This window comes from Somniosus microcephalus, chromosome 5 (assembly GCF_052327205.1).
Source record: "Somniosus microcephalus isolate GS21.2 chromosome 5, FLI_Smic_1.0, whole genome shotgun sequence".
NCBI classification, from domain to species: Eukaryota; Metazoa; Chordata; class Chondrichthyes; order Squaliformes; family Somniosidae; genus Somniosus; species Somniosus microcephalus.
Window position 1 is genome coordinate 267,542,571 of NC_140991.1, and position 27,949 is coordinate 267,570,519.

A 27,949-nucleotide genomic window follows, 5' to 3' on the forward strand; every position below is an offset into this window, starting at 1 on the left:
CAAGAAAACATAACCAAATTATGATATTGTATTTCAGAATTAGCTACTTGAAGTGCAAAAGCTGACCGCTATATAGACCAAAAACAATTTTATTATATTTTGTGACTTTATTTTGGGTTAATAGATTTGTTTTCTAATTTTCTCTCGATCTTTTTACCTTGCGTCTGCCTGTACTCCATCTGCACATGTGCACATCATCCAGTGCTGCAAGACTGCTGTCCACTGCAGTAACACTGGCATTTAGCATTGATGTGAAGTCTTATGGCTTTGCTGTAATGATAAATTTGGGGAATGAATCCGGTGTAAGGGCCTGAACTGACTCTAGACTGAAGTGGAATGGGATGACCTCGTCCAGAGTTGGTTTGAAGCTTTCCGAGAACCTGCCTTGCACCAAAACTACGGTTGTACTTTGAGTTAATTGATCATTACCAGGCATTCGTTGGGCAAATAGCCCAACTCTCCGCCCGCGGATGCCCTTTTCCCGGGGCTGCGTTTGATCCATCAAGAAGGGGATACTGAATTTTTAGATGACAGATCTATACATGTATCTGGTTAAATTGCAGTATCTTTTTCAAATTAATACTCACATTGTGGTCTCTGAACCTGGACTACTTTTGCAGATCTTCTATCATAATTACTGTTTCCATTTAACAAATCAATCTGTAGCCAGCTGGCACACCGTGTTGGCACTCCATTGCACTTACAGAGCAGTAGACTACAGGTTTAAACTCTCAATTCCCCACACAGCGCAATCTGTTGGATAGATGCTGAACAGAAGCCAGGTGCTGCTTCAAGTTGAGAGAAAAATCAGGTGATGTGTTACTCTGTTGCATGCTTGCACATCCACTTGTGATCTCCTTAAGATTAATTAGCAGCGGTCTAGGTTCAGACTGGCCATCCTCAGTCAGGAAATTGTGACTGGCATGGGAAAGGCAACTTTACAAAAAAAGGATTGGTAATTCTGAATGTCAGCATGTTAACACTTAGAGCTGCAAAGTTTGAATCTCGTTCCAGTTTGTTCTTGGTTGTGACCAGATAGAACAGGAAGTCACGGAATGGAGGCTACAGTGTTTGCCTCCAGCGCTGGGGGAGAGAAGGGAAGAGGTGCATAGGCAAGAAATTGAAATGGAGAGTCACCCCAATGCCTTCAGGAAACATTGGCAGCTGCTTGGGAAGAGGGTGTAAGCCTATCCTTTCAGCTGTTAACATCAGGCCAGGCAAATGAAGAAAAGGGGATTGTAAAAAGGGAGAAACTTGCCTAAATACTCCATTTAAAAAAAACCTAAACAACTATTTGTGGCGGAGCCACTAAGGGACTATGATCAAATGTATATAATTCCCTTTAACAATATGTTAACTACAGCCTGAGTCTGTATCTTTGTATATACTGTTTGCATGTACAGAGCGCGGGCAAACACGATGACGCCACGCCGTTCATCACGTGAGCCCCATCGGCGGGAAAAACATGATGACGTCATGATGCCAGCCACGGGACCGTCCAAGCAGTCCTCGTGGAGCTTCCGAACTGACTAGACCTATATTCGTAGTTTTCTTGCATCTGTTTGTTAAACTCAATTAGTTTCACATTAAACATCGTTTGTTTGATCGCCTGAGTCGACCTCAGTCTCTTGATAGGAACGAGACATTCCTACATATTGGTATATTGTTGGTTTAGCCTAGTTACTGTAACCTTTATTCATATGAAGATAACTTGCACCACAAAGGTCTAATGTGCAAGTACCACCAAGTGAGCCTCTGTTAGATTGCATGTCACTCAACCATTGGTAGCCGTGCCTTCAGCTGCCTAGGCCCTAAGCTCTGGAATTCTCTCCCTAAACCTCTCTACCTCTCTTTCCTTCTTTAAGACCCTCCCTAAACCTACCTCTTTGACCAAGTTTTTGGTCATCTGCCCTAATTTCCCTGATGTGGCTCGATGTCAATTTTTTTGTTTTATAACACTCCTGTGAAGTGCCTTGGGACATTTTACTATGTTAAAGGCACTATATTAATGTAAATTGTTGCATGTGACAGTTCTTTACAGGATTTCACAATGCTTGTCTACAAGTCTTAATGTTTATTAGGTTACACTGGCTAAAAAGTTCAGTAACTTTCTGGCACGGCATGAGAGCCCCAGGTGGGCAGAGGAAACGCTTCTAGGACACCCTCAAAGCCTCCTTGAAAAAGTGTAACATCCCCACCGACACCTGGGAATCCCTGGCCCAAGACCGCACAAAGTGGAGGAGAAGCATCCGGGAAGGTGCCGAACACCTTGAGTCTCTTCGCCGGGAGCAAGCGGAAGCCAAGCGCAAGGAGCGCACGTCAACCCAAGCACCCCACCCACCCGCCCCTTCAACCACCGTCTGCCCCACCTGTGACAGAGACTGTAGGTCCCGCATTGGACTCATCAGTCACCTGCAAACTCATTTTTAATGTAGAAGCAAGACATCCTCGGTTCCGGGGGACTGCCTAAGAAGAAGAGAAAAAGATTGCAGTTTTTGTCTTGCTTTCACTAATTTGAACGTAGATGATTATGTACCTTAGATTTTGGGTATGTAGCTTAGACTTCGGATAAAGTAGTCTATCATTGGTGTGACGACAGATTTATGAAGAATATTCTCACGGGAAAGAATGGGATGTGCAAAACTGCAACGTGTGTTTGTAGATTTATATTCCATTGATAGACCTATATGGTCCATCAACAGTTTTTTTTAGTAAAAGTTAGTGTAAAGCATTGTCATAAGTGTTTTCCATTGAATCTTTGCCTTCTGATTATATTGCTGGGAAGAAAATTATTCTCTTTATCACGTGTCGCACCTTGGTGTCTCCCACAGAAATTGCAGAACTTCATAACTCTTCCTTATTTTCCCAAGGTTTGATATATTATGGGAAATAATTGGGCTGAAATTATAAATACATAGGCACCAGATAAGTGCTTGTGATTGGAGATAAGATTATTTTAGCACACTTACATTTGTTACATTTTAGTTGTTGCCAGTTTTTACAACACATCCAGCTAAAGAAGAAAGCTGTTGTGCAAATTGCTTTCAAATGACCCTGTGTCATCTGTTTTTCAGGTTTGCAAGCCAGAAAATATTGTTTCTAATTGTTGATACTGTGATGTTGATTCTGGTTAAAGTATTCACTCACATTATCGAGCACCATTCAAGCTCTTTATCAAGATATTTAATTTGACAAAATGCTCCGACTCTGAGGAGTGTAAGTGTTGCTATTACAAGAGTGTCCAGTAATGAACAGCATGCATAAAGTATTTGTGTTTTAATGAGAAATATGTGCCATGTCTTTATTCACTGCTTTGGTGATAAGGCTGAGCGATGGGTGGAAATCATGTTTTCAGCCTGTTACTAAGGATAATGCGATGCATTGAGGCACTAAATGGGGAGCCATGGGAGTTCTTCACGTCACTGTTTCTTAAAAATTATACATGTGTATATATTATTTAAAATCTGGAGGAAAATGTTACAGGTAAGTTTTTGAATTGTAAAAGAAAAAAGCATAACAAATGAAACCAAGTAGTTGCTTTAATCAATAGATTTAAATTTATAGGTGATTTAAATGATCATATCATTGAAGACCACAGTTAAGGTTCTGAGCTTACAACTTGGAACCACAGTCGATCTATAATGTAAAGGCAACCTGCACATATTTCAGAACAGCTCTATTCATTTGAATAGCGGATAGTACTTTGTATTGGCCTACCGGGTATTTTGAATGAATCAAAGCTGGATACTGCTGTGTACTGAGATATTATTAGCCTTTTTTGGCTTGGGTGACCCACAGATGGTTTCCAGAACAGTCTAAAATGCTGACTTCTATGTAAGTAATTGGACCTGCTGTGTTGCACAGCAGACTGCAACTGTAATGTATTTTATGGGTACGTAGAAAGACCGTAAATAACTGCCCTCTGCCCTCTGAGAAAGGGCAAATGGCTTATAAAATCCTCTGTTAGAAACATATGCTTTAAAAGGTTATGGGTTTGAAGACGAACACAGTGTTGAGTGTAGTCTGTGCCCCATTATAGCATGTTGTGAGTAAATTTATATTGACAGTATTTCAACAAACTTGATAGCTGATAACTCAGCTGATACTTTTGATAAATTTGCAGTTAATCAGAAAATGCCATTTTAACAGTTGGTTGTGGTGTCACTAGATTTGTTCAGTGTATCAATACCAATATGTTTTAGGAAAATTCTGCTTAAGCATGTACGCCATGCTGCTGTTGACCCTGAGCTGAGCTTCCGACCCCATAACTTTGCCTCCAGACTCAACTATTCCAATGTCCTCTTGGCCAGCCTCCCACCCTTAGCCGTCTGTAAACTTCAACTCATTCAAAACTCTGTTGCTTGTATCTTATCCCACACTAAGTCCTGCTCATCCATCATTCTTGTCCTTGCAGACCTACATTGGCTCACAAAACCCCAATGCCTCCAATTTAAAATTCTCATCCTCATGTTTAAAATCTTCATTTCTTCTCTCCCCCTATCTCTGTTGCCTCCTCTAGCCGTACAACCTCACCCAGAACTCGCCGTTCTTCTGACTCAGGTCTCTTGTGTATCCACCCCTCCCTTCACCTCATCTTTAAAGCAATCCTTTTTGATCAAGCTTTTGGTCACTCCTCCTAATGTCTTCAGTGCAGTACTGAGGAAGTGCTGCACTGTCTGAGTCTTTCGGATGAGATGTTAAACTTGGGTCCCATCTGCCCCCTCATTGATGTAATAGATCCTGAGACACTATTTCGAAGAAGAGAAGGGGATTTTTTCCTGGTGACCTGGCCACTATTTATCCCTCAACCAACATCACTAAAGAATTATGTGGTCACTATCTCATTGCTGTTAGTGCGACCTTGCTGTGCACAAATTGGCTGCCGCGTTTCCTACATTACGACAGTGACTACACTTCAAAAGTACTTCATTGGTTGTAAAGCGCTTTGGGACGTCCTGAGGTTGGGAAAGGTGCTATATCAATGAAAGCCTTACTTTATTTGCTTTTATTTCCCTCTTTTTCTCGGTGTCCATTTTTGTCTGATTAGTATCTCTGTGAAGTACCGTGGGACTTTAGGTGCTATGCAAAGTTGTTGTTATATTCTTAATTTGCCACCATAAATTGTTCCCAACACCGGTGACACACCTGTAACCACCTCCTAATTAGTCCTAATGTTGCTTAGCTCAAAATATTCTCTCCAGATGCAACCCAAGTTTTGAAGGTTAAAATCATACAATTTTTCTACTTGGGTATCATTCACTGTGTCAAGTGGACGTAGTGAAAATGTTGCCAATGCACCAATATGCCTCACTGAAATATTGTGTCAAGCCTGGGTAAGTGAGTTGAAGTCCTACTTATTTTCCAAAAGTGCCTTTATACTTGCCAGTCTGAAAATAAGCCCTAGTTTCATAAAAATTGAAAACATTTCAGTAGCTTCAGTATTCACATAATGCGCTCCATGTTCTAAACACACTTTGCAGGAATGGCAGCTGAACATTCCTGGTTACAGGGTTTTCAGACAAGATTGAAAGGGGGATAAAAAAGGAGGGGGGGTCGCAATATTGGTTAAAGAAACAATTACAGCTGTGAGGAGAGATATCTTAGAAGGATCATCCAATGAGGCCACATGGGTTGAACTGAAAAACAAAAAAGTGGCAATCACACTGCTGGGAGCGTACTATAGACCCCCAAACAGTCAGAGGGAGATAGAAGAGCAAATATGTTGGCAAATTTCTGAGACGTGCAAAACTAGGGCAGTAATAGTAAGGGATTTCAATTTCTCTAATATTAACTGGGATAAAATTAGTGTGAATTGTATAGAGCGAGCAGAATTCTTAAAATGTATTCAGGAGAACTTTTTTAGCCAGTACGTAGCAAGCCCAACAAGAGAGGGGGCGGTTCTGGACCTAGTTTTAGGGAATGAAGCTGGGCAGGTGGAAAGGGTATCAGTGGGTGAGCATTTTGGTGGTAGTGATCATAATTCAGTTAGATTTAGTGTAGCTATAGAAAAGGACAAGGATAGACCAGGAATAAAAGTTTTCAATTGGGTAAAAGCTAATTTTACTAAGCTGAGATGTGATTTAGCCAAAGTGGACCAGAGACAGAAACTTGAAGGTAAATCAGTGTCAGAGCAGTGAGAGGCATTCAAGGAGGAGATAGTGAGGGTTCAGAGCAAGTATGTTCTCTTACAGAAAAAGGATGGGACTAACTAATCTGGAGCTCCCTGGATGTCAAGGGGCATACAAGGTAGGATAAAGAAAAAAAGGGAAGCTGATGACAGATACCGAGGGCTCAATACTGCAGAAACCCTAGAGGAGTATAAAAAGTGCAGGGGTGAAATTAAAAGGAAATTAGGAAAGCAAAGAGAGGGCATGAAAAAATATTGGCAAGTAAAATCAAGGAAAACCCAAAGATGTTTTATAAATACATAAATAGCAAGAGGATAACTAAAGTAAGAGTAGGGCCTATTAGGGACCATAACAGTAACCTGTGTGTGGAGGTGGAAGACATGGGTATGGTTCCTAATGAATACTTTGGGCGGAATCTTACTTTCCAGGCCGAGTTCGAGGCGGGACTGCTGGTTTTCGGGTTCCAGTCCCGCCCCCAGCAACGCCTGATGAACAGATGCTTTTGCCCTGATTGGCCTTGTTAAGCCCACCCTGCTGGCCAATTAAGGGAAAGCCAGTGTCAGATGATGTCAGTTGAAGATGCTTCATCTGCTGGTTTTCTTAGTTATATGCACCACACTTGTTTGACAGATGATTTGATAGTGTTTGACAGCATTGAGGTGCTGTCAAACACTGACAATCACTGTCCAAAGGTGAGCCCTTGCACCCAGACTCTCCAATTACTCTCTCCTTAGGGTAAAACAGATGGCAGCTGCAGCTGCGATTGCAGAAGCCATCTGTCACTTCTCCCGATGAGATGAGGCTACACAAACACTTAACAGCTTGTCACCTGCAGAAACATCTAACCTCATTAAAAATTACTTTCACTACATTTCCTTACCTCTGATACTAACTAGTGTCCCGTTGCATCCTTCACACCACTTCTACAGCTGTCTTCCAAACACCAACATAACAACAGATCCACGGCATGCCCCACTTACCCTGGCAGTCAAAAAATTGGAAAAGCCTCTTAACTGCCTGTTAAATGGCAGTTAAGTGGCTATACTCCTCTTCCCGCCGCTAGGAGTCGGGTCCCTGCGCAAATCGGGGATCCGACTCCCGGGAAGATTGATTGGGAGGGGTTTGGGACCCGCTCCCATTTTTGGGGATTTTCCCAGCAGTCCCGCCTCCAGACTCTCCTCCTCGAGGCTGGTAAAATCCAGCCCTTTGTGTCTGTTTTCACAAAAGAGAGGGATGATGCAGACATTGCAATCGGGGATGAGGAGTGCAAAATATTAGTTGAAATAAACATAGTGAAAGAGGAAGTATTGAAGGGTTTAGCATCTTTGAAATTGGATAAATCCCCAGGCCTGGATGAAATGTATCCCAGACTGTTAAGAGAAGCAAGAGAGGAACTAGCAGAGGCTCTGACCATCATTTTCCAATCCTCTCTGGTTACAGGTATGGTACTGGAGGACTGCTAATGTGGTACTGTTGTTTAAAAAGGGAGAAAGGGACAGACTGAGTAATTATAGGCCAGTCAGCCTAACCTCGGTGGTGGGAAAATTATTGGAAAAAATTCTGAGGGACGAATAAATCTTCATTTAGAAAGACACAGAAAGACGGACAGTCAGCATGGATTTGTTAACGGAAGGTCGTGTCTGACTAACTTGACTGAATTTTTTGAGGAGGTAACGAGGGTTGATGAGGTTAGTGCACTTGATGTAGTCTATATGGATTTTAGCAAGGCTTTTGATAAGGTCTCGCATGGCAGACTGGTCATGAAAGTAAAAGCCCATGGGATCCAAGGCAAAGTGGCAAGTTGGATCCAAAATTGGCTGAGGCAGGAAACAAAGGGTAATGGTTGAAGGGTGTTTTTGTGACTGGAAGGCTGTTTCCAGTGGGGTTCCGCAGGGCTCAGTACTAGGTCCTTTGCTTTTTGTGGTATATATCAATGATTTGGACTTCAATGTAGGAAGTATGATTAAGAAGTTTGCAGATGATACAAAAATTGGCCGTGGGGTTGATAATGAAGAAGAAAGCTGTAGACTGCAAGAAGTTATCAATGGACTGGTCAGGTGGGCAGAACAGTGGCAAATGGAATTCAATCCGGAGAAGTGTGAGGTAATGCATTTGGGGAGGGCGAACAAGGCAAGGGAATATATGATAAATGGTAGGACACAGAAGTGCAGAGGATCAGAGGGACCTTGGAGTGCATGTCCACAGATCCCTGAAGGTAGTAGGACAGGTAGCTAAGGTGGTTAAGAAGGCATACGGGATACTTGCTTTTATTAACCGAGACATAGAATATAAGAGCAAGGAGGTTATGCTTGAACTGTATAAAACACCAGTTAGGCCGCAGCTAGAATACTGCGTGCAGTTCTGGTCACTACATTACAGGAAAGATGTGATTGCACGAGAGAGGGTGCAGAAGAGATTTACAAGGATGTTGCCTGGGCTGGGGAATTTTAGTTATGAGGAAAGATTGGATAGGCTGGGGTTGTTTTCTTTGGAACAGAGGAGGCTGAGGGGAGACCTAATTGAGGTGTATATAAAATTATGAGGGGCCTAGATATGAGTGGATAGGAAGGACCTATTTCCCTTAGCAGAAGAGTCAATAACGAGGGGGCATAGATTTAAAGTAATTGGTAGGAGGTTTAGAGGGGAGTTGAGAAATTTTTTCACCCAGAGGGTGGTGGGGGGGGTAGGAACTCGGTGCCTGAAAGGGTGTTGGAGGCAGAAACCCTCAACACATTTAAAAAGTACTTGGATATGCACTTGAAGTGCCGTACCCTACAAGGCTATGGACCAAGTGCTGGAAAGTGGGATTAGGGTGGATAGCTCTTTGTCAGCCGGCACGGACACGATGGGCCAAATGGAGCGTCCTTCTGTGCTGCAGGGCAGAGGCTGGGAACTCTTGGTAGCTCACCTTCTGATACTGAAAGCCTCTCCACCATTTGCAAACAGACTGCTCCGTCCTTGATGGCGTTGAGCTTCTTTTGTGTAGGTTCTTGAATGTTGCTGTGGCTGCAAGTTAGGAGTGTGATGGAATACCTAACACTCGTCTGGATGGGCAAAGCCACAACAACACCCAAGAAGCTACACAAAAGAAACCTGGTACATTTCAGGCCTGAGAAAGCTGCTTAATCAGTACCTCTCCCACTGGACATTATACACCTCTCCATCACCAGTGCACCAATGCTTTTGTAAATGCTATCAACAGGATGCAGTGTAGCAAATCACCAAGCTATCTTCAACAGCACCTTCTAGCCCTATAATCTCTACCACTCGGAAGGGTAATAACATCATAATCATGGATAAACTATCCACTCCAAACTCCCCTGCAAGTTGCACACCATCTTGACTTGGACATAAACGACCATTCCTTTGTCACTGCCTGGTCAAAATCCTGGATTTCCCCACCTAACACCATTGTGGGAGCACCATTTGCACAAGGACTGTAGCAGTTCAAGGAGAAGGCCCACCATCACATCCACAGGGCTTCTAGGGATGGACTATAAATGTGCTTTGCCAGTGTCGTCCACATCCCAAGAAGAAACTTTTTTTAAGTGACTGTTCACATCCTTGGTGTCATAGTGAATGTACAATATTCTTTGTACAAGGCGGTCCCCAAAACTACATGGCTCTACTTGAGCTGTGACCTAACCATGATCATCGGCTCGGCTTATTTGGCAGCATTCTTCCTTTTGGTTCAGAAGGTTGTGGGGTCAAGTCACACCCCTGGACTTGAGCACATAATCTAGGTTGACACTTGTGTGCTGTACTGATGGAATGTTGCATTGACGAGGTGTTGTCCTTTGCATGAGATGTTAAACTGAGTCCCAATCTCCCTGTTCTGGTAGCCCAGGTAGAGGTTCAAGATCTCATGACACGGTTAGAGAAAGACCAGGGAGTTCTCAGTCTCGTAGCCAACATGCTTCTCTAAGCCAACACCACCCAAAAAGAGACTAACTGGTTATTCATTTCATTGCTGTTTGTGGGACTTTCCCATGTACAAAATGGCCACCCTATTTATCCGTACAACAGTAACTGCGCAATACCATTCATTTTGTGTGAAATGCTTTGAGTTTGTGGGCGATGTGACGTGCTATCTAAATGCAAGTTGTTTCTGTTTCTTCTAACTGATGCATAGATTTATCATAGAATGAAGAAATTATAATGCAGAAGGATGCCTTTTGGGCCTGTGCGGTGTTAGCTCTTCAGCTGGAGCTGTCTACTACAGTCCTCATTGCTTATAACAGGCATGTTTGTGCGAACATGATTTGCCCGCTACAAGTGATGGCCGGTATAAAGCGGCAGCGTTAATAAAATTAAAAATCATTGGGCGGACAGTCTAAACTTACACTGTTACTAACCTAAACATTTGCCAAAAAGTCTTCTAAACTCTTACCACCTCTGTGGATGGGCAGAAAATAAGAGATATAACATTAACTGATCAGTAGTTTCTTCCAGACACAAGTAACCAACAATTTGATTAGGAGGTTAAAGGTGAATGCCATTTTAGAGAAATTTTGAATCATAATTCTTCCTAGAATCAAAACAATGCTATTTCACTCAGTTATCACTATACTAGAGGCTGCATTTTTATTGCAGCCCTCCCTTAGAAAAAAAATCAGTGCTGTACAAGAGGACAATGACATTCAACAGGAAGTGAAGAGTTTGGGGGGAGGGAGAGAGAGAAAGAGTAGATACAGATGGAACTATTTTAGGGTTTACGTAAAAAAGTTAATGTCAGAAATGAACATACTCATTAAATTTCTATCCCTGAGCAACCAGAATCAATTTAGTCTTGGCTTAGCCGAGACCTGTTCTGTGCGATAAATTATCAACAAAGTGTTTTAAAGATTTCTTATTGAAGATTTCATGCTCGAATAACGAATTGATCAACCCTTACTATGTGCAGTAGTTTTATGCAAGCTTTTGCAGAGTCTTTGCGAGATTACCCAGCACGTTTTTGTACACGCAGCAGTAAATCACAGTTGCTTTTAATGCCTTGAGCTTTGAGCAATGTGTATGCCTGTCATTGGTTAAAATTATATTGGCCATAATTTCTTCTAACTAGAAATTATTCTAGCCTCCTGTAGTTTTTGGGGCTAATTCGTTTAATCTGCATTGTAGAAATAGATTTCAAGGTTTATGCTTCCCACTTAAGAACAGTTGTTTGCTGCTGTGGGTAGATAGTTTCTGGAAAGTTGTTCTGTGTTAAATAGAATTTGTTCAGAGCCTAAAATTCCATTTGAATGGCTAGTTATGGTTGAATTATTTCTGGGCCAGCTCCTCATTCAGTCACATGTTCCATTGTGTAGCTTCTTGATTCGCCTAAAATGAAATGTACCTGATCTCTCAAAGTGAACAAATCAATGCATACTTATATAATAGCCAACTGACATTTTAGCTAAAAATCAAATTGAAGGTGACATATTTTAGTATTGACAAGTAAATCTCCCACGTCATTGCACATGGGTAGTCAAGACTAAGTGTTATCTTCAGGTGAAGCAGCGTTAGAAGGTAGAGAATGTGGACCAGGACATGCAGATTAATTTACCACCATTCTGTCCTTATTTTGACATATTACTATGATTTTACATTATTGATAATTAAAGAGCAAAACATGGCAATTTGGTTGGAGTTAGTTGGAGCATAAACATTCCTCAAGTGCAGGTTGAGGAGTTGGGAGATGCAAAACTGAAGGCCAGTGATTGGAGCGTGTAATTACAGCTTGACAAGTTTAAATGTGGACATAGGAATATATTATTGAAAAAGTGGACAATAGGAAGTATGGTTTTGTAGGCGGGCAGTTTACAACTCTTACACCGTTACAGTTAAATAGTGGAATCCAGGGCAGTTTGGGAAGTAAAGTAGTAGAATTGGTTGCAACATAGGCATTTCTCTGCAGTGGTGGGGAAGGGCTGGGAGAGACACAACTGAGGTTTGACAGCGCCATTACTGATGGGAGTGTCATTTTACAGCACGACCAAGTTACATGGGCAGTTTCCATCACAAATCAACATGGGAATTGATAATGGAAAAAAGCTGACACAAGACAGAAACTTAACAGGAAGTAAGGTTTTTCGAACAAGATGCTGTGCATACATTAGGTTTTTAAATATAGATTTATTATTTAAACTTGGATTTAATATACCTGAGAAAATAAAATGGTTTATGTTGATCAAGTTCAGATATGTTAGTGCAGGGGTATTAAACATTATTTTCAATTATTCACTGTATTCAAGGAGAACTTTCAGTCAACCAAGCACATCGGAACACCATCCCTAACTGCACTAGTGTGATTTTTTTCCCCCTCTGTCACTAATCTGTTCCTGTGGTTTCTGAGTGAGATTGACTTAAGTTTGTGCTAAACTTATCTTATATAGGACCCTTATAGACAGCAGATCAAGACTTTAGTTCCATTGGTCTGGTCTGAATTTTGACTGAAATGAAAGTAATTGTATCTTTAGGATATTTGAAAATTTCACAGGCTCCACTTAGTTGCAAAAGTGCCCTGCTGGTTTTCTGTCTTACGGTTCACCATTGAATTCTCAGTCTCTACAAATGCAATTTTACCTTCAAGATTCGTGTTCTTGCTGAGTTAGTTACATCTACGTTGCCAAGATTATTCCCCAATAGCTTTTGGAATCATGGGTTCAAAGTCACCTGTTTCTCTCACAGGTATGAAATTGTGTGTGCATGTTACTTTTTTATTACAATGCTATTGATTGAGCTATTTCAGAGATAGCCACTTTCTAAACCTCCGATGTGTAACTCTATTTCTCCCTGAATACAGTGAATAATTGAAAATAACATGAATATTTGCTCAACATCACTTGTCTTGATGCAGTGATTTATTAGGACTGAATAACCCTCTCAAGCACACCCTTTTAAATTAATGGGATGAAAAATGAAAGTATGCTGGCCTGTGGTTTACTGATCAGCTCTACTCCTGTTCCAATTGAGAAATTGGCCTTGGTAGGGAGGTTTTACTTCTTGTGATAGTACAGGTAGAATTCTGCACTTTAGGAGGGATGTGAAGGCCTTAGAGAGGGTGCAGAAAAGATTTACAAGAATGTTTCCAGGGATGAGGGACTTCAGTTACGTGGATAGACTGGAGAAGCTGGGGTTAATCTCCTTTAGAGCAGAGAAGGTTGAGAGGAGATTTGATAGAGGTATTCAAAATCATAAGGGGTATCGACAGAGTAGATAGAGGGAAACTGTTCCCATTTGTGGAAGGGTCGAGAACCAGAGGACATAGATTTAAAGTGATTGGCAGAAGAACCAAAGGCGACATGAGGAAAAACTTTTTTACGCAGCGAGTGGTTATGATCTGGAATGCACTGCCTGAAAGGTAGTGGAGGCAGATTCAATTGTGGCTTTCAAAAGGGAATTGGATAAGTACATGAAAGAAAAAAAATTGCAGAGCTATGGGGAAAGGGCAGGGGAGTGGGACTACCTTAAGTGCTCTTGCAGAGTGGTAACATGGGCTTGACGGGCTGAATTGTCTCCTTCTGTGGTGTAACCATTTTATGATTCTAATTCAATTTAATCATTGTTAATCAGAAGGTCGAAATAGTGAACCAAAGTGCTCAACTCAAATTTCTCTCCACGGATGTTGCCTGACCTCCTGAGTTTTTCCAGCATTTTCTGCTGTTGAGGTCCATGTTTTACATGTAACTTATTGAAGGATTGAGAAGCATGAGCATAAGGTCATTATTATTAATGAGTCATTATGGAATCCCTGCAATAGAATCTGGTTATGTTGTTCAGAACAATTATGTTTAAAGGTAAAAGTAACTTATTTTTACCGACTGCTATGACATGTTAGTTTTATTTAAACACCATCCTCCTGAAGGGAAGGAAGCATTTTTATCAGGGTTCAAAATTCACACTGGTTTGCTCGATTAAAGACCATTATATTTACCAATGGCCCAGTGAGAGTGGGAATGTGACTGGAATGATTGGCCAATGAATACAACGCTCAACAACTGCTCCCACATGTGGGCAACTACTTTTGCAGGAGTTTTAAAAACAGCTTCAAATCTGTGTCAGTGTGTATAGAGTGCAATAAATACTTTTTTATTGTTTAGGATCGGGGTCCATTAAGTATGCCTGTGGAATTTCCTCCTCGACGGAGTTGTCGCCTAGAATTTTGCCCCTTTTTTATGTGGTAGTTCAACCACAGAGTTCAACGGATGATTCATATTCTTTAGGCTTTGAAAAAGCTCTGAGCAGGCTCATTAGCACTCTAGTACAGATTCTAAAGGCTTTTCTCTATTCTCAGCAACCGCTAGAATAAATCTTGAGCAATTTCAAAATTACTTTGCAGTACTATACATTTCAATATATGAAGTAGTTCCTCTGCTCCACTTTTTACAAACCAGAGGTTTCTGACATACTGGCCTTGATAACCAGTGGTTCTGTTACTTTAATTTGAAGCCCTGATTCTGTTGTTTATTCTGCTGGCGAATCAAACCCCTGATCTACACAATGTTCTTTGTTTATTCTATTTCCTAGTTACCTGGAGTGGCAGGTGATGGTAAATCAGTTGCATCTGCCACTGTAACCTGTGTGAATTGGAGAATGGGATTGAACTGTTGACAAAGAAAGCAGAGCTCCAGCCTGCTCACTTCAGCCACATTCAAAACTAAAGCCATGGGTGAAATATTAAGAGGGGTATACTGTTTGCTGTTTAAACAGGAGGAATAATGTTGGAGTGATGTCTTTTTGCGCAAAGTGCTTCTTTTTATGCTTGAAAAATGATACTCATCAGAAATTTCTTTGACAATTTAAAAAAAACAACTTTTTTTGATGCTGTGGAGACCCTTGAAGTTAGGTCCTTATTCCTGCCAGGCAGCTTTAGCTGTTGCAACATACAACTCTGTATTTTGGAGAGAGTTTCTCTACAAAGAGTGGGGTGAGGCACAGCATCAAACTGACCTCTGGGTATCTTCAGAGTTGCCTGACCCCAGGAAAACACACTACCAGCTGGGAATGCCGATAGTTTCTAAGTGATGGCTTTTGCCAGAATGGCCTTCAGACCGATTTGAAGTCCAGCTTTCCACTCTTTTGAATAGATCCGCTCCAGGATGTACTGGGGGTCGCTCCCTGTGCGTGAAATCACCGGAGTGTGGCATTGAAAGGGGTCCTATTTGAGGGAGAAAATTAAGTGTTTAGAAAAGCTTAAATTGTAAACTGCATTTTAGCAATGTACAATCTGATTCTGTCTGATCCCAAGAGATTAGAAAATCAGGTGATTAGTGGTGGGAGGGGGTGGTGGGATTCAATCCATGTTCTGCCACTCAGTGGAATAACTTTTTTTAAATAGTGGGTTTGCAGCATTAAACACCATCATTTCAGTTAAGCCCCCCTCACTCCTGGTCCTGTCTAGTAATAAATGACAATTATGGATGGCCCTAGCGCAGCCTATTGTATACTGCCTTTTATATAAAGGACTGCAAAACAGCTGCTCTTTTGTACTCATTAGATTGCTACATACTGTAAATATGTGAGAAATAAATACTAGTTTCCCACTGAATGCTCACATTTGAAAAGAGTCCATTAATTATTTGTGAAATGGTTAAAAAATGCCTTTGGTGCAATTTCTTGTATGTTGAGAATCATATTGGGAGATTTTTTGAAAAATTATATTTTTACTCGTTAAATTTTATTTCCGAAGTAAGTGACCTGTCTTCATCGGTGCACTGGACACCTACTTTTTCTGGTGAAAGAATGAACAGCCTGCTTTCAGACCTTTGCGAAGTGTTCCCTTTGGCTGGCTGCCAATAGGCATGGATTACTTTTTTTTCCCCCCAGCCAGGACTACCCTTTTTGATTTTTGACTTGACATCTTTAAGCAAGGAGATGGCACAGTCTCCACTGCATTTCCAACTCCGATTGAGCAATCAACATTTTTGCTCCAGTATGCAACATTAGTTGTGCCTCACATTTTGGAAATGTGACCTGTTTCACGCTATTAATTTTGTGAATGTATGGAATGGGCTCCCAAGGGAGGCAGTGGGGGCTGACTGTACCAGCAAACTTGAGAGAAAGTTCAATAAGCACCTGGTGGAAAAATTGATGGAGGAGTGATACTGAAGAATATATTTCCTGGACATTGATGCATGCCAGATGGAGTGCAATGGTTTTTTGCAATATTGTACATCGCTGTGTTAAATTGAATTTGGTAGAAGTATTGCAAGTCCTCCAAGGTGTTACGTGAAAGATAATAAGCAGTGAGTGAATCTTGTAACCTGGACAAAGAGAATTATACTAATTCAGAATTTTTGTTAGTGAAAATTAATACAACGTTTATCAGATAGAAAATGGTTTGGGATTTTCAGTTTTTATCTACTTAACAGGTGTGTTGATCAAGTAGATGAAATTGATTGTAAAATAGTTATTCTGAGAAACATTTTACCACAGACCATTTACAAAAGTTTTGAATATCATGCATTGCTGGCACATTCTTTGCCTGTCTTTTTGCTTATCATTTGCATGACTGCGCTCCACCCGGATCCCTGGGGGAAGCCACAGGTGTTGCACAACTAAATGATTGGCAGTTAACTGAAAGACAAGGTAAACCTTTCAACAGATTTTTTTATACAGCAGGTTGTAGATGACAGCCTCTGTCTTGTTTTAAAGAAGGCATTATTAAACAAAAGGCAACTTAGCCTGTATTTTGCTTGAGGGACTGAATATATGGTGTAAACATAGATTGCATGTTCTACTTGTCATTACCGACATCTTATTTATTTTGTATTTAACCCAGCATCTAGTCCCTCAGTGCCTAAAAATTAAAATTCTCATCCCTTTGTTTAAACCCCTCCTTGGCCTCGCGCAACCCTCCATATCTCTAACCTTCTCCAGCCCCACAATCTCACCCGCTCCCACCCCCCCCCCCCCAAATACTCCATTCCTCTGGTCTCATTCTCTTCCTATGCTGCACCATTGCTGGTCGTGCTTTCAGCCGCTCAATCTTTGGAATTCCCTCCCAAAGCCCCTCTCTGCTTACACCTCCTTCTCCTCCTTTAAGACCTTCCTTAAAACCCACCGCTTTAACAAAGCTTTTGGTTACTATTACCATCTCCATTTGACTCGGTGCCTATTCTTCCACATGCCTCTGTGAAGCAAGCGCCTTGAATTATTGGCTCGTATTTTCCGATCAGAGGCTTCCTGTGTGCAGAGGATTCCGATCTGGAAAAAATCTATGCCCTTACCTGAGGGCTCCAGAGGTCCAGCCATTTCCGCTCCTGGGCCTCTGCTCTATAAAATGTGCAAGGCCCAGGTATCCCAGGGGCGCAGGCGGTTCGCAAGCGTCCCTGGGATTCCGTAGGCTATGGGGAACCAATGGGAGAAGGGAATCCCCCTTCATACTTTTGACAGCTTAGACCTATCAAAAGTATGAATGGAAATCACTCCAAAAACGCATCAAAACATTAAATACATTTTTTTAAATCACGTTTTTTAAATTTGTTAAAATTATATTAAATTACATATTTTAAACAATTTAATTTTTTGAAAAAAAAGGTTTTTATGGGGCGAGAAATAAACTTTACCTTTATAAATGAGTGGGGAAAAAGATTCTTTACTTTTTTAAAACTCTATGTTGGTAAAAGCAGGCCTTACGCCTGCTTTTACCAGGCGCAAGATTTTTAAAGGATTTTAGCGGGCGGAGGTTCTGCAGAAAGCGGAACACTCTACCCACAGAGGCCCTTCTCCAGGGCAGGTGGGCGATCTGTCAAGAGGATTCTTGACAGATTGGAAGTGCCGGTTTTCAGCGCATGTGCAGCTCGTACACACCCGTAGGCATCGGAAAATATGGGCCATTGTTGCTGCTGTACTTGCCCAATTCTGAATTTTACTTCAGCTGAACAAGAGTTGTTTTCAGTAATTCGGATTGCCAACTCTGTGTGGGTATATTCCTGGAGGTTTCATCACGACCTCCTACCTTGAACCACCCTTCCCCCACACTCCAGCCATTGGTTCAACCTCCAGGTGCGCTGTCATCCCAAGCCAATTGGAAAGGGAACAAAATCTTCGTTACCCAATTGGGTTAATCTGGACTGTTCGTGAAACAGCCTTTTTTCCCTTTTTATTCATTCACTGGTTGTGGGCATCGCTGGCAAGGCCAGCATTTATTGCCCATTCCTAACTACCCTTGAGAAGGTGGTGGTGAGCCATTTTCTTGAACCGTTGCAGTTTGCGTGGTGAAGGTACTCCCACAGTGCTGTTAGGGAAGGAGTTCCAGGATTTTGACCCAGCAACGATGATATATTTCCTTGTCAAGATGGTGTGTGAATTGGAGGAGAACTTGGAGGTGGTGGTGTTCCCATTCGCCTGCTGCCCTTGTCCTTCTAGGCGGTAGAAGTCACGGGTTTGGGAGGTGCTGTTGAAGAAGCCTTGGCGAGTTGCGTCTTATAGATGGTACGCACTGTAGACACAGTGCGCCGGTGGTGGAGGGAGTGAATGTTTAAGGTGGTGGATGGGGTGCCAATCAAGCAGGGTGCTTTGTCCTGAATGGTGTTGAGCTTCTTGAGTGTTGTTGGCACTGCTTTCATCCAGGCAAGTGAAGAGTATTCCATCACACTCCTGACTTGTGCCTTGTAAATCATGGAAAGGCTTTGTGGAGTCAGGAGGTGAGTCACTCGCCACAGAATACCCAGCCTCTGACCTGCCTGTGTAGCCACAGTATTTATATGGCTGGTCCAGTTAAGTTTCTGGTCAATGGTGACCCCAGGATGTTGATGGTAGGGGATTCGGCAATGGCAATGGGCGGTGGTTATATTCTCGCTTGTTGGAGATAGTCATTGCCTGGCACTTCTTGGCACAAATGTTACCTGCCACTTATCAGCCCAAGCCTGAACGTCATCCAGATCTTGTTGCATGCGGGTCCATTTAAGTTTCTGGTCAATGGTGACCTCCAGGATGTTGATGGTGGGGGATTCGACGATGGTAATTCCTTTGAATGCCAAGGGGAGGTGGTTAGACTTTCTCTTGTTGCAGATGGTAATAGCCTAGCACTTAAGTGGCAAGTAACATTCGCACCACACATCAGCCCAAGCCTGAATGTTGTCCAGGTCTTGCTGCATGCGGGCACAGACTGCTTCATGATCTGAAGAGTTGAGAATGGAACTGAACACTGCAATCGTCAGCGAACATCCCCACTTCTGACCTTATGATGCAGTATTTTTTATAATAAATGAAAATATTCAAAGAAAGTGAACAGAATTAGTTTAATGCTCATACGATTGATTTATCCCATGTTAGCTTGCAAAATTCCCTGGAGGTTAATCTGCTTGGATGAGTGCAGCTCCAACAACACTCAAGAAGCTCGACACCATCCAGGACAAAGCAGCCCGCTTGATTGGCATCCACCACCTTAAATATTCACTCCCTCGACCACCGGCATACCGTGGCTGCAGTGTGTACCATCTACAAGATGCACTGCAGCAATTCGCCGAGGCTTCTTCGGCAGCACCTCCCAAACCTGTGACTTCTTCCACCTAGAAGGACAAAGGCAGCAGGCGCATGGGAACACCACCACCTCCAAGTTCCCCACCAAGTCACACACCATCCTAACTTAGAAGTATATCGTCGTTCCTTCATCGTTGCTGGGTCAAAATCCTGGAACTCCCTCCCTAACAGCACTGTGGGAGTACCTTCACCACACAGACTGCAGTGGTTCAAGAAGGCGGCTCACCACCACCTTCTCAAGGGCAATAAATGCTGGCCTTGCCAGCGACGCCCACATCCCATAAATGAATTTAAAAAAACATTTCCTGGAGACTCCAGGACAACCCTAACAGCAGTCCCTTTTCCCTCTCTATTACCACTGTTGCTAATAATTTACCCTGTATGTCAGTTAATGTGGTAAGGGCAACAATCCAAGAGATGAAGTGTTAATTTTCTCTCACTTTGAGACACCAACTCACCAATCTGGATAAGAATCAAACAAAGCTTAAAAGCATCCAACGCTGTCATGCCTCATTTTTCCCTGACCCCCCACCCCCCAAATCTGCCATGTGTCTATTCTAATTATTCTTGGTGGTATAATATTGATATGTTTGTTTTTACAGAAATACACGAAAACGTTACAAGTAAATAAAACAAATGCTTATTCATGTTCTTTGAAAAATGCCGTTCCATCACTATCTTCATGCTGTCAGACTCGGTGGGCTCTGGTTTATTTCAGTTGGGGTCTACTTAAATTGTCAGCATTGCAGACTGCAGCTCCAGTTTTTTTGTGTGAAAGATAAATTATGTTGTATAGTGCCCCCTTCAAATAATGAAGGTGTATAATGTTTAGTCATGCCTTGGGTAGTAGGTTCTTGCTGCCCAGCCCCTCCCAGGTATTGTACTGAAAATGTGTCTCTAATTTGAATTTGACTTTTTAAAAATTACTATATTATTAAATAGCACACAGCTTCCATCTAGTGGTCAATTTGCATGTAGTGTGATTTCACGTTCCCTCATTATGATCTGTTTGACAAGGTTTTTCTTTAAAGTCTGAAATGATGCACCATTATCATGCACCTCTGATGTATGTAGTACTGTATATTGAGTTTTTCATCTGATAACAGTCTGAATATCAAATGTCCTAATTTATGATTTTTTTTCTCTATGTCCATTAAAAGAAAAAAAGAAACATTTATTGGAATAGAATCATAGAATAGTACAGCACAGAAGGAGGCCATTTGCTCCATTGAGTCTGCGCCGGCTCTTTCGAAGAGCAATTCAGTTTGTCCCATACCCCTGCAATTTATTCTCCTTCAAGTATTTATCTAATTCCTAATTGAACGCTACTATTGAATCTGCATCTATCACCCTATCAAGTAGTGTATTCCAAATTCTAACCACTTGTTGCGTAAAAAGAATTTCCCTCATGTCGCCTCTGGTTCTTTTGCCAATCACCTTAAATCTGTGCCCTCTGCTTATCGACCCTTCAACCATTAGAAACAGTTTTGCTTTATTTACTCTATCTAAATCCTTCATGATTTTAAACATCTCTATCAAATCTCCTCTTAGCCTTCTCTGCTCGAAGGAGAACAATCCCAGCTTCTCCAGTCTATCCACCTAACTGTAATCCCTCTAGTATTACCATTCTAGTAAATCTCTTCTGTACTCTTTCTAAAGCCTTCACATTCTTCCTAAAGCATCGCACCCAGAATTGGACACCCGAATAATGTCTTATATAAGTTTAGCATAACTTCTTGGATTTTGTACACTCTGCCTCTATTTATAAATCCCAGGATCCCATGTGCTTACACCCCCAGGTCTCTCCCTTTAAAATTGTACCATTTAGCTTGTATTGTCTCTTCATTCTTCCTACCAAAATATATCACCTCACAATTTTCTGCGTTGAATTTCATCTGCCCGCCCATTCCACCAGCCTGTCTGTCTTCTTGAGGTCTGTTACTATATTCCTCACTCTATTACACTTGCAAGTTTTGTGTCATCTGCAAATTTCAAAATTGTGCCCTGTACCCCCAAGTCCAAGTCATTAATGTATATTAAAAACAGCAGTGGTCCTAGTACTGAACCTTGGGGAACGCCACTGTATACCTCCCTCCAGTCTGAAAAGCAGCCATTCATCGTAACTCTGTTTTCTATCCCTTAGCCAATTTTGTATCCATGCTGCTACTGCCCCTTTTATCCCATGGGCTTCAATTTTGCTAACAAGCCTAGTATGTGGTACTTTATCAAAACGCCTTTTGAAAGTCCATATATACACAATATCAATTGCACTGCTCTCATCCACCTTCTGTTACCTCATCAAAAACTCAATCAATTTAGTCAAACACGATTTGCCCTTAACAAATCTGTGCTGGCTATCCTTTATTAGTCCATGCTTGTCCAATTTCAATTTAAAATAAAATTGTTTAAATCCTTTTGAATGAGAAATTTCTATTTTTGAGGGAAAAAATGGTGCATGCAAATTTTTTCAGAAAGTACTTTTGAGCGATTTGTGGGACTTTAGTGGCTTCATTGCACAGTCATAGTGAGATTATATAGGAATTTGCAATGGAAAAAACTGACACAAAGGTTTGTCAAAAGAAGTTGTGCACAGATGTAAGATTTTGAATATATTTTAGATGAGTGTGGAATGTAATCCAGTACATACCGGTGAAAAATAAATTACTGGATTACTGACTCTCCTGGTCAAACACGATCTACCTAAAGATCATCAGTGTTGCTGTGTATTTTTTAACTTGATGTGTTAGCCTCTTTAAAAATAAACTGTGATTAGTTTTATGTTGAAATAAAATGAGGATTAAAAAGACCAAAATGGCTGAAAATATCCAATTTAACTGAAGGAAGTTTTGCAAGTGCACTTTTATGACTAGTGACAAACCTTATGATTAAATAGAGAGTAATGGATAACTGGGACTGATGTGAAATAGTAAGTGCTTCAACTGATTAAAATTACCTGACAAACCACAAAAACATACAGTACACCATCTGTATACAAAATTGGGAAATATTGTATTGACATTACCCCCATGTAACCATCACATTTGCAATATATACTGTGGGGCAGTTCTACTTTTCCATTTTTTGAGGGGTAGTTTTGTTGTGGTGAACTTTGGGGTTGTGTTGTGGGCTGTTAAACTTTGGCTCAATATAAACCACTAGAGTGAAGCTGGAGCAATTTACCATATTTTTAGAAATAAAAACAGAAAATGCTGGCAATACTCAGCAGGTCAGGGAGAAAGAAACAGAGGGGTGAATTTTGCCAGCCCTGGGGAGGCGGGTAAAGAGGCGGGACTGCCGGGAAAATGGCAGAATCTGGGGGTGGGTACCCATCCCGCCCCCAACCTGCCTCCGTGCCATCTTCCCAGGAGGCGGGTACCCGACCCGCGCTGGGAGCCGCCTCCCCAAGGCGGGAAGGGGATTACAGCCACTTAACTGATACGATAGCAAAATACTGCAGATGTTGGAAATCCGAAATAACAACAGAAAATGCTGGAAAAACTCAGCAGGCCAGGCAACATCCGTGGAGAAAAATTAAGAGTCGCTGTTTCGGGTGAACCCTGTTGTTATTACAGCCACTTAACTGCCTGTTAACAGGTAGTTAACAGGCAGTTAAGAGGATTATCCCCATTTTACCCCTGCAAGTGTGGGCTTCCTGACGTCTGGAAACCCCGCCAGGGTCAGCGAGGCGAGCATTGGGTCTGCGGGGGTTGAAAAGTGCGCTGTGGAGGTGAGTGATGGGTGCAAGTGTGGAGAGGTAAGTGTGTGAGGTGAGTGTAAAGTGATAGAAAATGTTTACTTACCTTTGTTTCTTCCTGCAGGCTTCAACAGTTGGGCAACCGGAGACTCCCACATCTCATTGGTAGAGATGACAGAATGGCTGCTGCATTCTCTGATGCAACAGCCATCTGATTTCTGCTCAGCAGATAGGTTTGATAAGTCTTGAATACACGGACTCGTCAAACAACAGAGAATGTCAGTGTTTGACAGCTTCACAGAACTGTCAAACGATGACAGTTCATCTTGTCAAAAATTTTTGACAGATGAAACGTCATACGCTGACGTTCTCTGTCACCGGCTTTCCCTTAATTGGCCTGCTAAGCCCGCTGGGCAGGCTTCACAAGGTCAATCAAGAAAATAGCGTGGGTTGGCCAGAAGTCGATGGAGGCGGGACTAAAACCAGACAAGTGGGAGTCCCGCCTCCAAAAGCTCCCCATTGTTAACGTTTCAGGTTGATGACCTTTTGTCAGAACCTTTCCAGCATCCGCAGTATTTTGCTTTTGTATATCTTTAGAAATGTTCGATTGTATTTTGTAAACCTCTAACAAGCTGCAGTTATTTCATGATGAATATTGGTTAGAACAATGACAGGAACTAAGTCATCAGACCAGAAAAAGTGTGATTTCTGGAGTACAACTAACCAAATCATTGGTCTTGCTTACATCCTTGCACTCTTGATTTGAAGTTCAGATTTGTTATTTATTCCTGCATACTACACATTTATAGGAAAGCGTGTTTACTTAAATGAAAAGTCCCAATTCTTGGAAGACTTAGTTTTATAATTTTAGTTGGACTTTTGAGAATTTAAGTCAAGAATTTTAAATAGCTTTTCATCCACCCAAAACTCTGTATTTGCAGATGCCAGTCTCCTTTGCCATTTACAATAGTTTGTTTTGAGCTGTTTAGCTGTGTATGCATTGAAAGTATTATTCTTCAGATAAGTTTCTGCTGGAAAGTACCTGACTGGTCTTTGAAAGATGGCATGCATGAGGTGACAGGTGGAATGAGGTGTCATTCTTAATGCATACATACGGGCCTCTGGAAATGCAACAGCAAGGAAGTGTCTTATGGGCAACTCCAGGAAAAATAAGCTTAAAACAGACATGGTATGACTATTGGAAAATGGGATTAGATTAGACAGGGCTTGATGGCCGGCGCGGACGCGATGGGCCGAAGGGCCTCTTTCTGTGCTATATAACACTCTGACTCTATGAGAAACTTTAATAATGCTCTGTTTTGAGTCTGTTGGTGTTGCTGTTATTTTTCCCTTTTCCTCAGGCCTGCTGCAGAGTAATTAGTATGTGATTTAGTTAGCAATTATGTAGCTAAGCCTAATCAAACCAAGAAAGCTTTTCCTCCAAGTTTTCTATTTCCCATTCAGTTCAATCATGCCATCAGCACACTGGGAAATGTATTTTTTGAAGTGTATACTGTGGAGTTTAATACCTTTTAAATTGCTTTTTATAGAAGATTACTTTAATAAGAAGGCCCAATTTCTAATAATGTTCACATATGTATGTGACGGGTTGGATTAGGAAATTGCTTTATACAACATTCTGTATAATGTACACATTCAGCATTTACTGTATGGCGAGCTTCATATATTCTGTGTCTGATCAGGGGAATCAATGTAACACTGAGGTAATTTCTCAACTACTTGTCAGAATGGTAGCTAACTTATTTAATAAAGACTGATTTATGTTATCAAGCAGCTTTATTAGGGTGTGAAAGCTTTCCAAACTTGTGTGCCATGCGCTTGTATTTCTCTTGTTTCTACAGTGTCTTTCTAAAGGGCTGATATCAAGAGTATTTGTGTGCTTTCATTCATTTTTTTTGTAACTTTTTTGTACAGTTTTATAAATACATACTTTATGATGCTCTTGTTTCCATTTTATCATGGGGTATAAGAAAAATGTTATTGTTGCTGAATTATAGGATTAAAAGGGAAAATACAATGCTTATGTACTAAACTGGGTCAGAAACCTTGATTTTCTAATACGCCATTGTTTCTTTTCACTTGCAGAAAATTCATCTGATGCAGATTTGTGGCTGCTAAACAGTTGTACTGTGAAAAACCCAGCTGAAGACCATTTTAGAAACTCGATTAAGTAAGTACAGTGAAGAGAAACCTAATTGACTCTAAAAGATACTATCTTTTAAAGATTGATTAGCATTTTATTCGTATTAAACTCTGTAATTTTAATGTTAAAGTTTGACACAACATGGTATCAGTTGCGACGCATGATTTCCAAATAGTAGTTAAGCAACGTTTAATGCAATGTGGAAAAATAAGAGCCAAATCTTAAAACAAAAAAAGTAATCAGTATCAACCAGATTTAATATCTATCAAATATTTGGTTCCTCAGCTGTAACAAAGATGTTCTGATGTGTGTCAGATGCTAGAGTGCAAGAAAAATAACCAGATGTTATGCAAAAATATATATACAAACATGTTACAACAGCTAATACATTTTTCTATTTGAAAACCTACAAGATTTATGAAGAAATTATGGATTTTAAGATTCCGACATCTGGTTATCTTCCATGCACACTCCTGTTATTAAATAATTCATATATAAAAAATAATTCTTTCCCTCTGAAGAACATTCCAAGAGGTACACCATTTAAATAGCTTTTAAAACTTTAAACCTTTTTACGCTGTTAGAAATATTGTGCTATTGCTTAGCTTTTTGAGATTGAAACATTAAGCTTGTTAACCTTTTTAGAATGTTGGTATTTGAATATCTAATTTGAATATCATAGGGCAAATACATGGTAAACTGTCTAAAGCCTCACTTCCATTTATACCTGGTGTGGCTTCAAGGCTCTTTTCTGTTTATACTCTGGGTGTGTTTTAGCTGGAGCACACCCCAGGTACTGATCTCTTAAAAGTATTTTAGTGGCCTCGTTCACAATGCTGTTTAGATTGGGACAATTCAGAGTCCCAGATAATGGAGTGCGCACAATGTGTATCCTTTTAAGATCAGGAGGATACCAGTGAAGTCATGTCATGGTACTCTGTAGTTATAATTGTAGGCACTGCTGATTTGAGTAAGCTGCATTAAAAGACACTGCCTCATTCATACCACCTGAATATTTGTTTATAGTCTTTGACAAACCCTAGTTTTGGAGGAAATCTGAAAGCCCAGTGTGCGGCTTGCTTCACACATGCAGAAAACTGCTTATTGCTTTTAGTCTATCAATATGAGAGTCAGATATGCTGCGTTGTCAATTAACTAGTTTTATACACATTGCAAAGTTATGGCGTTTACCATTTTCTGTTGTGCTGTGCTGCTAAAACTGATAGAACTATGTGTAGCTTGATTGCAATGTTCAGTGGATCTTGTCATGATGTAGGGATGCTGATTTTCAGACTCTTAATACCAATATGGATTTGTTACTATTGGTCGTATAATAACTCCCGTAATTCAAGGACTATAGATGGACACAATAGAAAAATACAGCGGATGCAGGAAACCTGAAATAACAACAGGAAATGCTGGAAACACTCAGCAGGTCAGGCAGCATCCTTGGAGAGAGAAACAGAGTCGATGTTTCAGGCCTGTGGCCCTTTGTCAGAACTGGAAAAAATTAGAGATGTAACAGATTTTAAGCCGGCGCAGAGCCAGGGAAAGGGGGAGGGGAAGAAAGAACAAAAGGGACGGTCTGTGATTGGGTGGAAGGCAGGAGAGGTTAAATGTTGCAAATGGGGACGGCAGAATCATCAACAGCTGCCTGAAAAAATAGGGGCAGAGGTTATAGTCTGAAATTGTGTGGTATCTTGAGGTGGCCATAGATGGAGACAGACACAGGTTAACTCCTTAACATGGTTTAATCAACACTTGCACATAAAAGCTTCTGCCATGAGGCAGCAAAAACAAAGAGTACAACCAGTACAGATCAGACTTAACTCAGGAGAGCAATTGCCACAGCACCACCTGGTGGATCAGGTTACTTACAACCTCCCAGGTTACTACACTCCTCCCCCCCCTTAAGATTGCCGTATGCAATTCTTAAACAATAACCCTAACTAGGTACTACGTTTTAATTAACCAGTATGCTCTAACCATGGTTAACCCCTGACTAATTTAACAGGTTTGTATAAGTCTTTCTGGTTGCTTGCGAATCCTTTGTGAACGCCTTAATTCCACTTGTGGTGGATTCTCAGATTCATTCGCACTTGAGATTGGAGTAGTCTGTGATGTTGGTTTTACTCTGTCCTGCTGTGGCCTGGCAGTACCAGTGTCCACTGGCACCTTATAAGCCGTGCTGGGTCCTGGAACAGCCTCCTCTACTGCCCTTTGTTCCATCTGAGGCAGTTCCCCCTGCTGCCGGCTGAAAAGCTGATCCACATGCCAACAAACCTCTCGACCATCCCCTAGTAACACGGAGTACGACACAGGTCCTGTAATGTCCTGGTATCCATTTAGGTCCATAACCGAAGTTCCGGGTGTACACAGAGTCCCCTATGGCGAAATGGCGAGCTTTAGTATGTTTGTCATGGTACGCTTTTTGGTTTGTTTGTTTTGTCTCAACCTTGCTTTTGAGATCTGGGTGTATCAGGTCTAACATGCACC

The 27,949-nt window shown here is 41.3% G+C and overlaps 1 protein-coding gene across 1 annotated transcript in view; it reads left to right on the plus strand.

Moving 5' to 3' along the window:
- LOC147117711 (threonylcarbamoyladenosine tRNA methylthiotransferase-like) overlaps positions 1-27,949 on the plus strand; it is a 414,417-nt gene that overhangs the window by 160,606 nt on the left and 225,862 nt on the right. Inside the window, exon 4 of the mRNA XM_085988929.1 lies at positions 25,396-25,480. Coding sequence (XP_085845055.1) covers positions 25,396-25,480 — 85 coding nt within the window. The remainder of the gene's footprint in view (positions 1-25,395; positions 25,481-27,949) is intronic.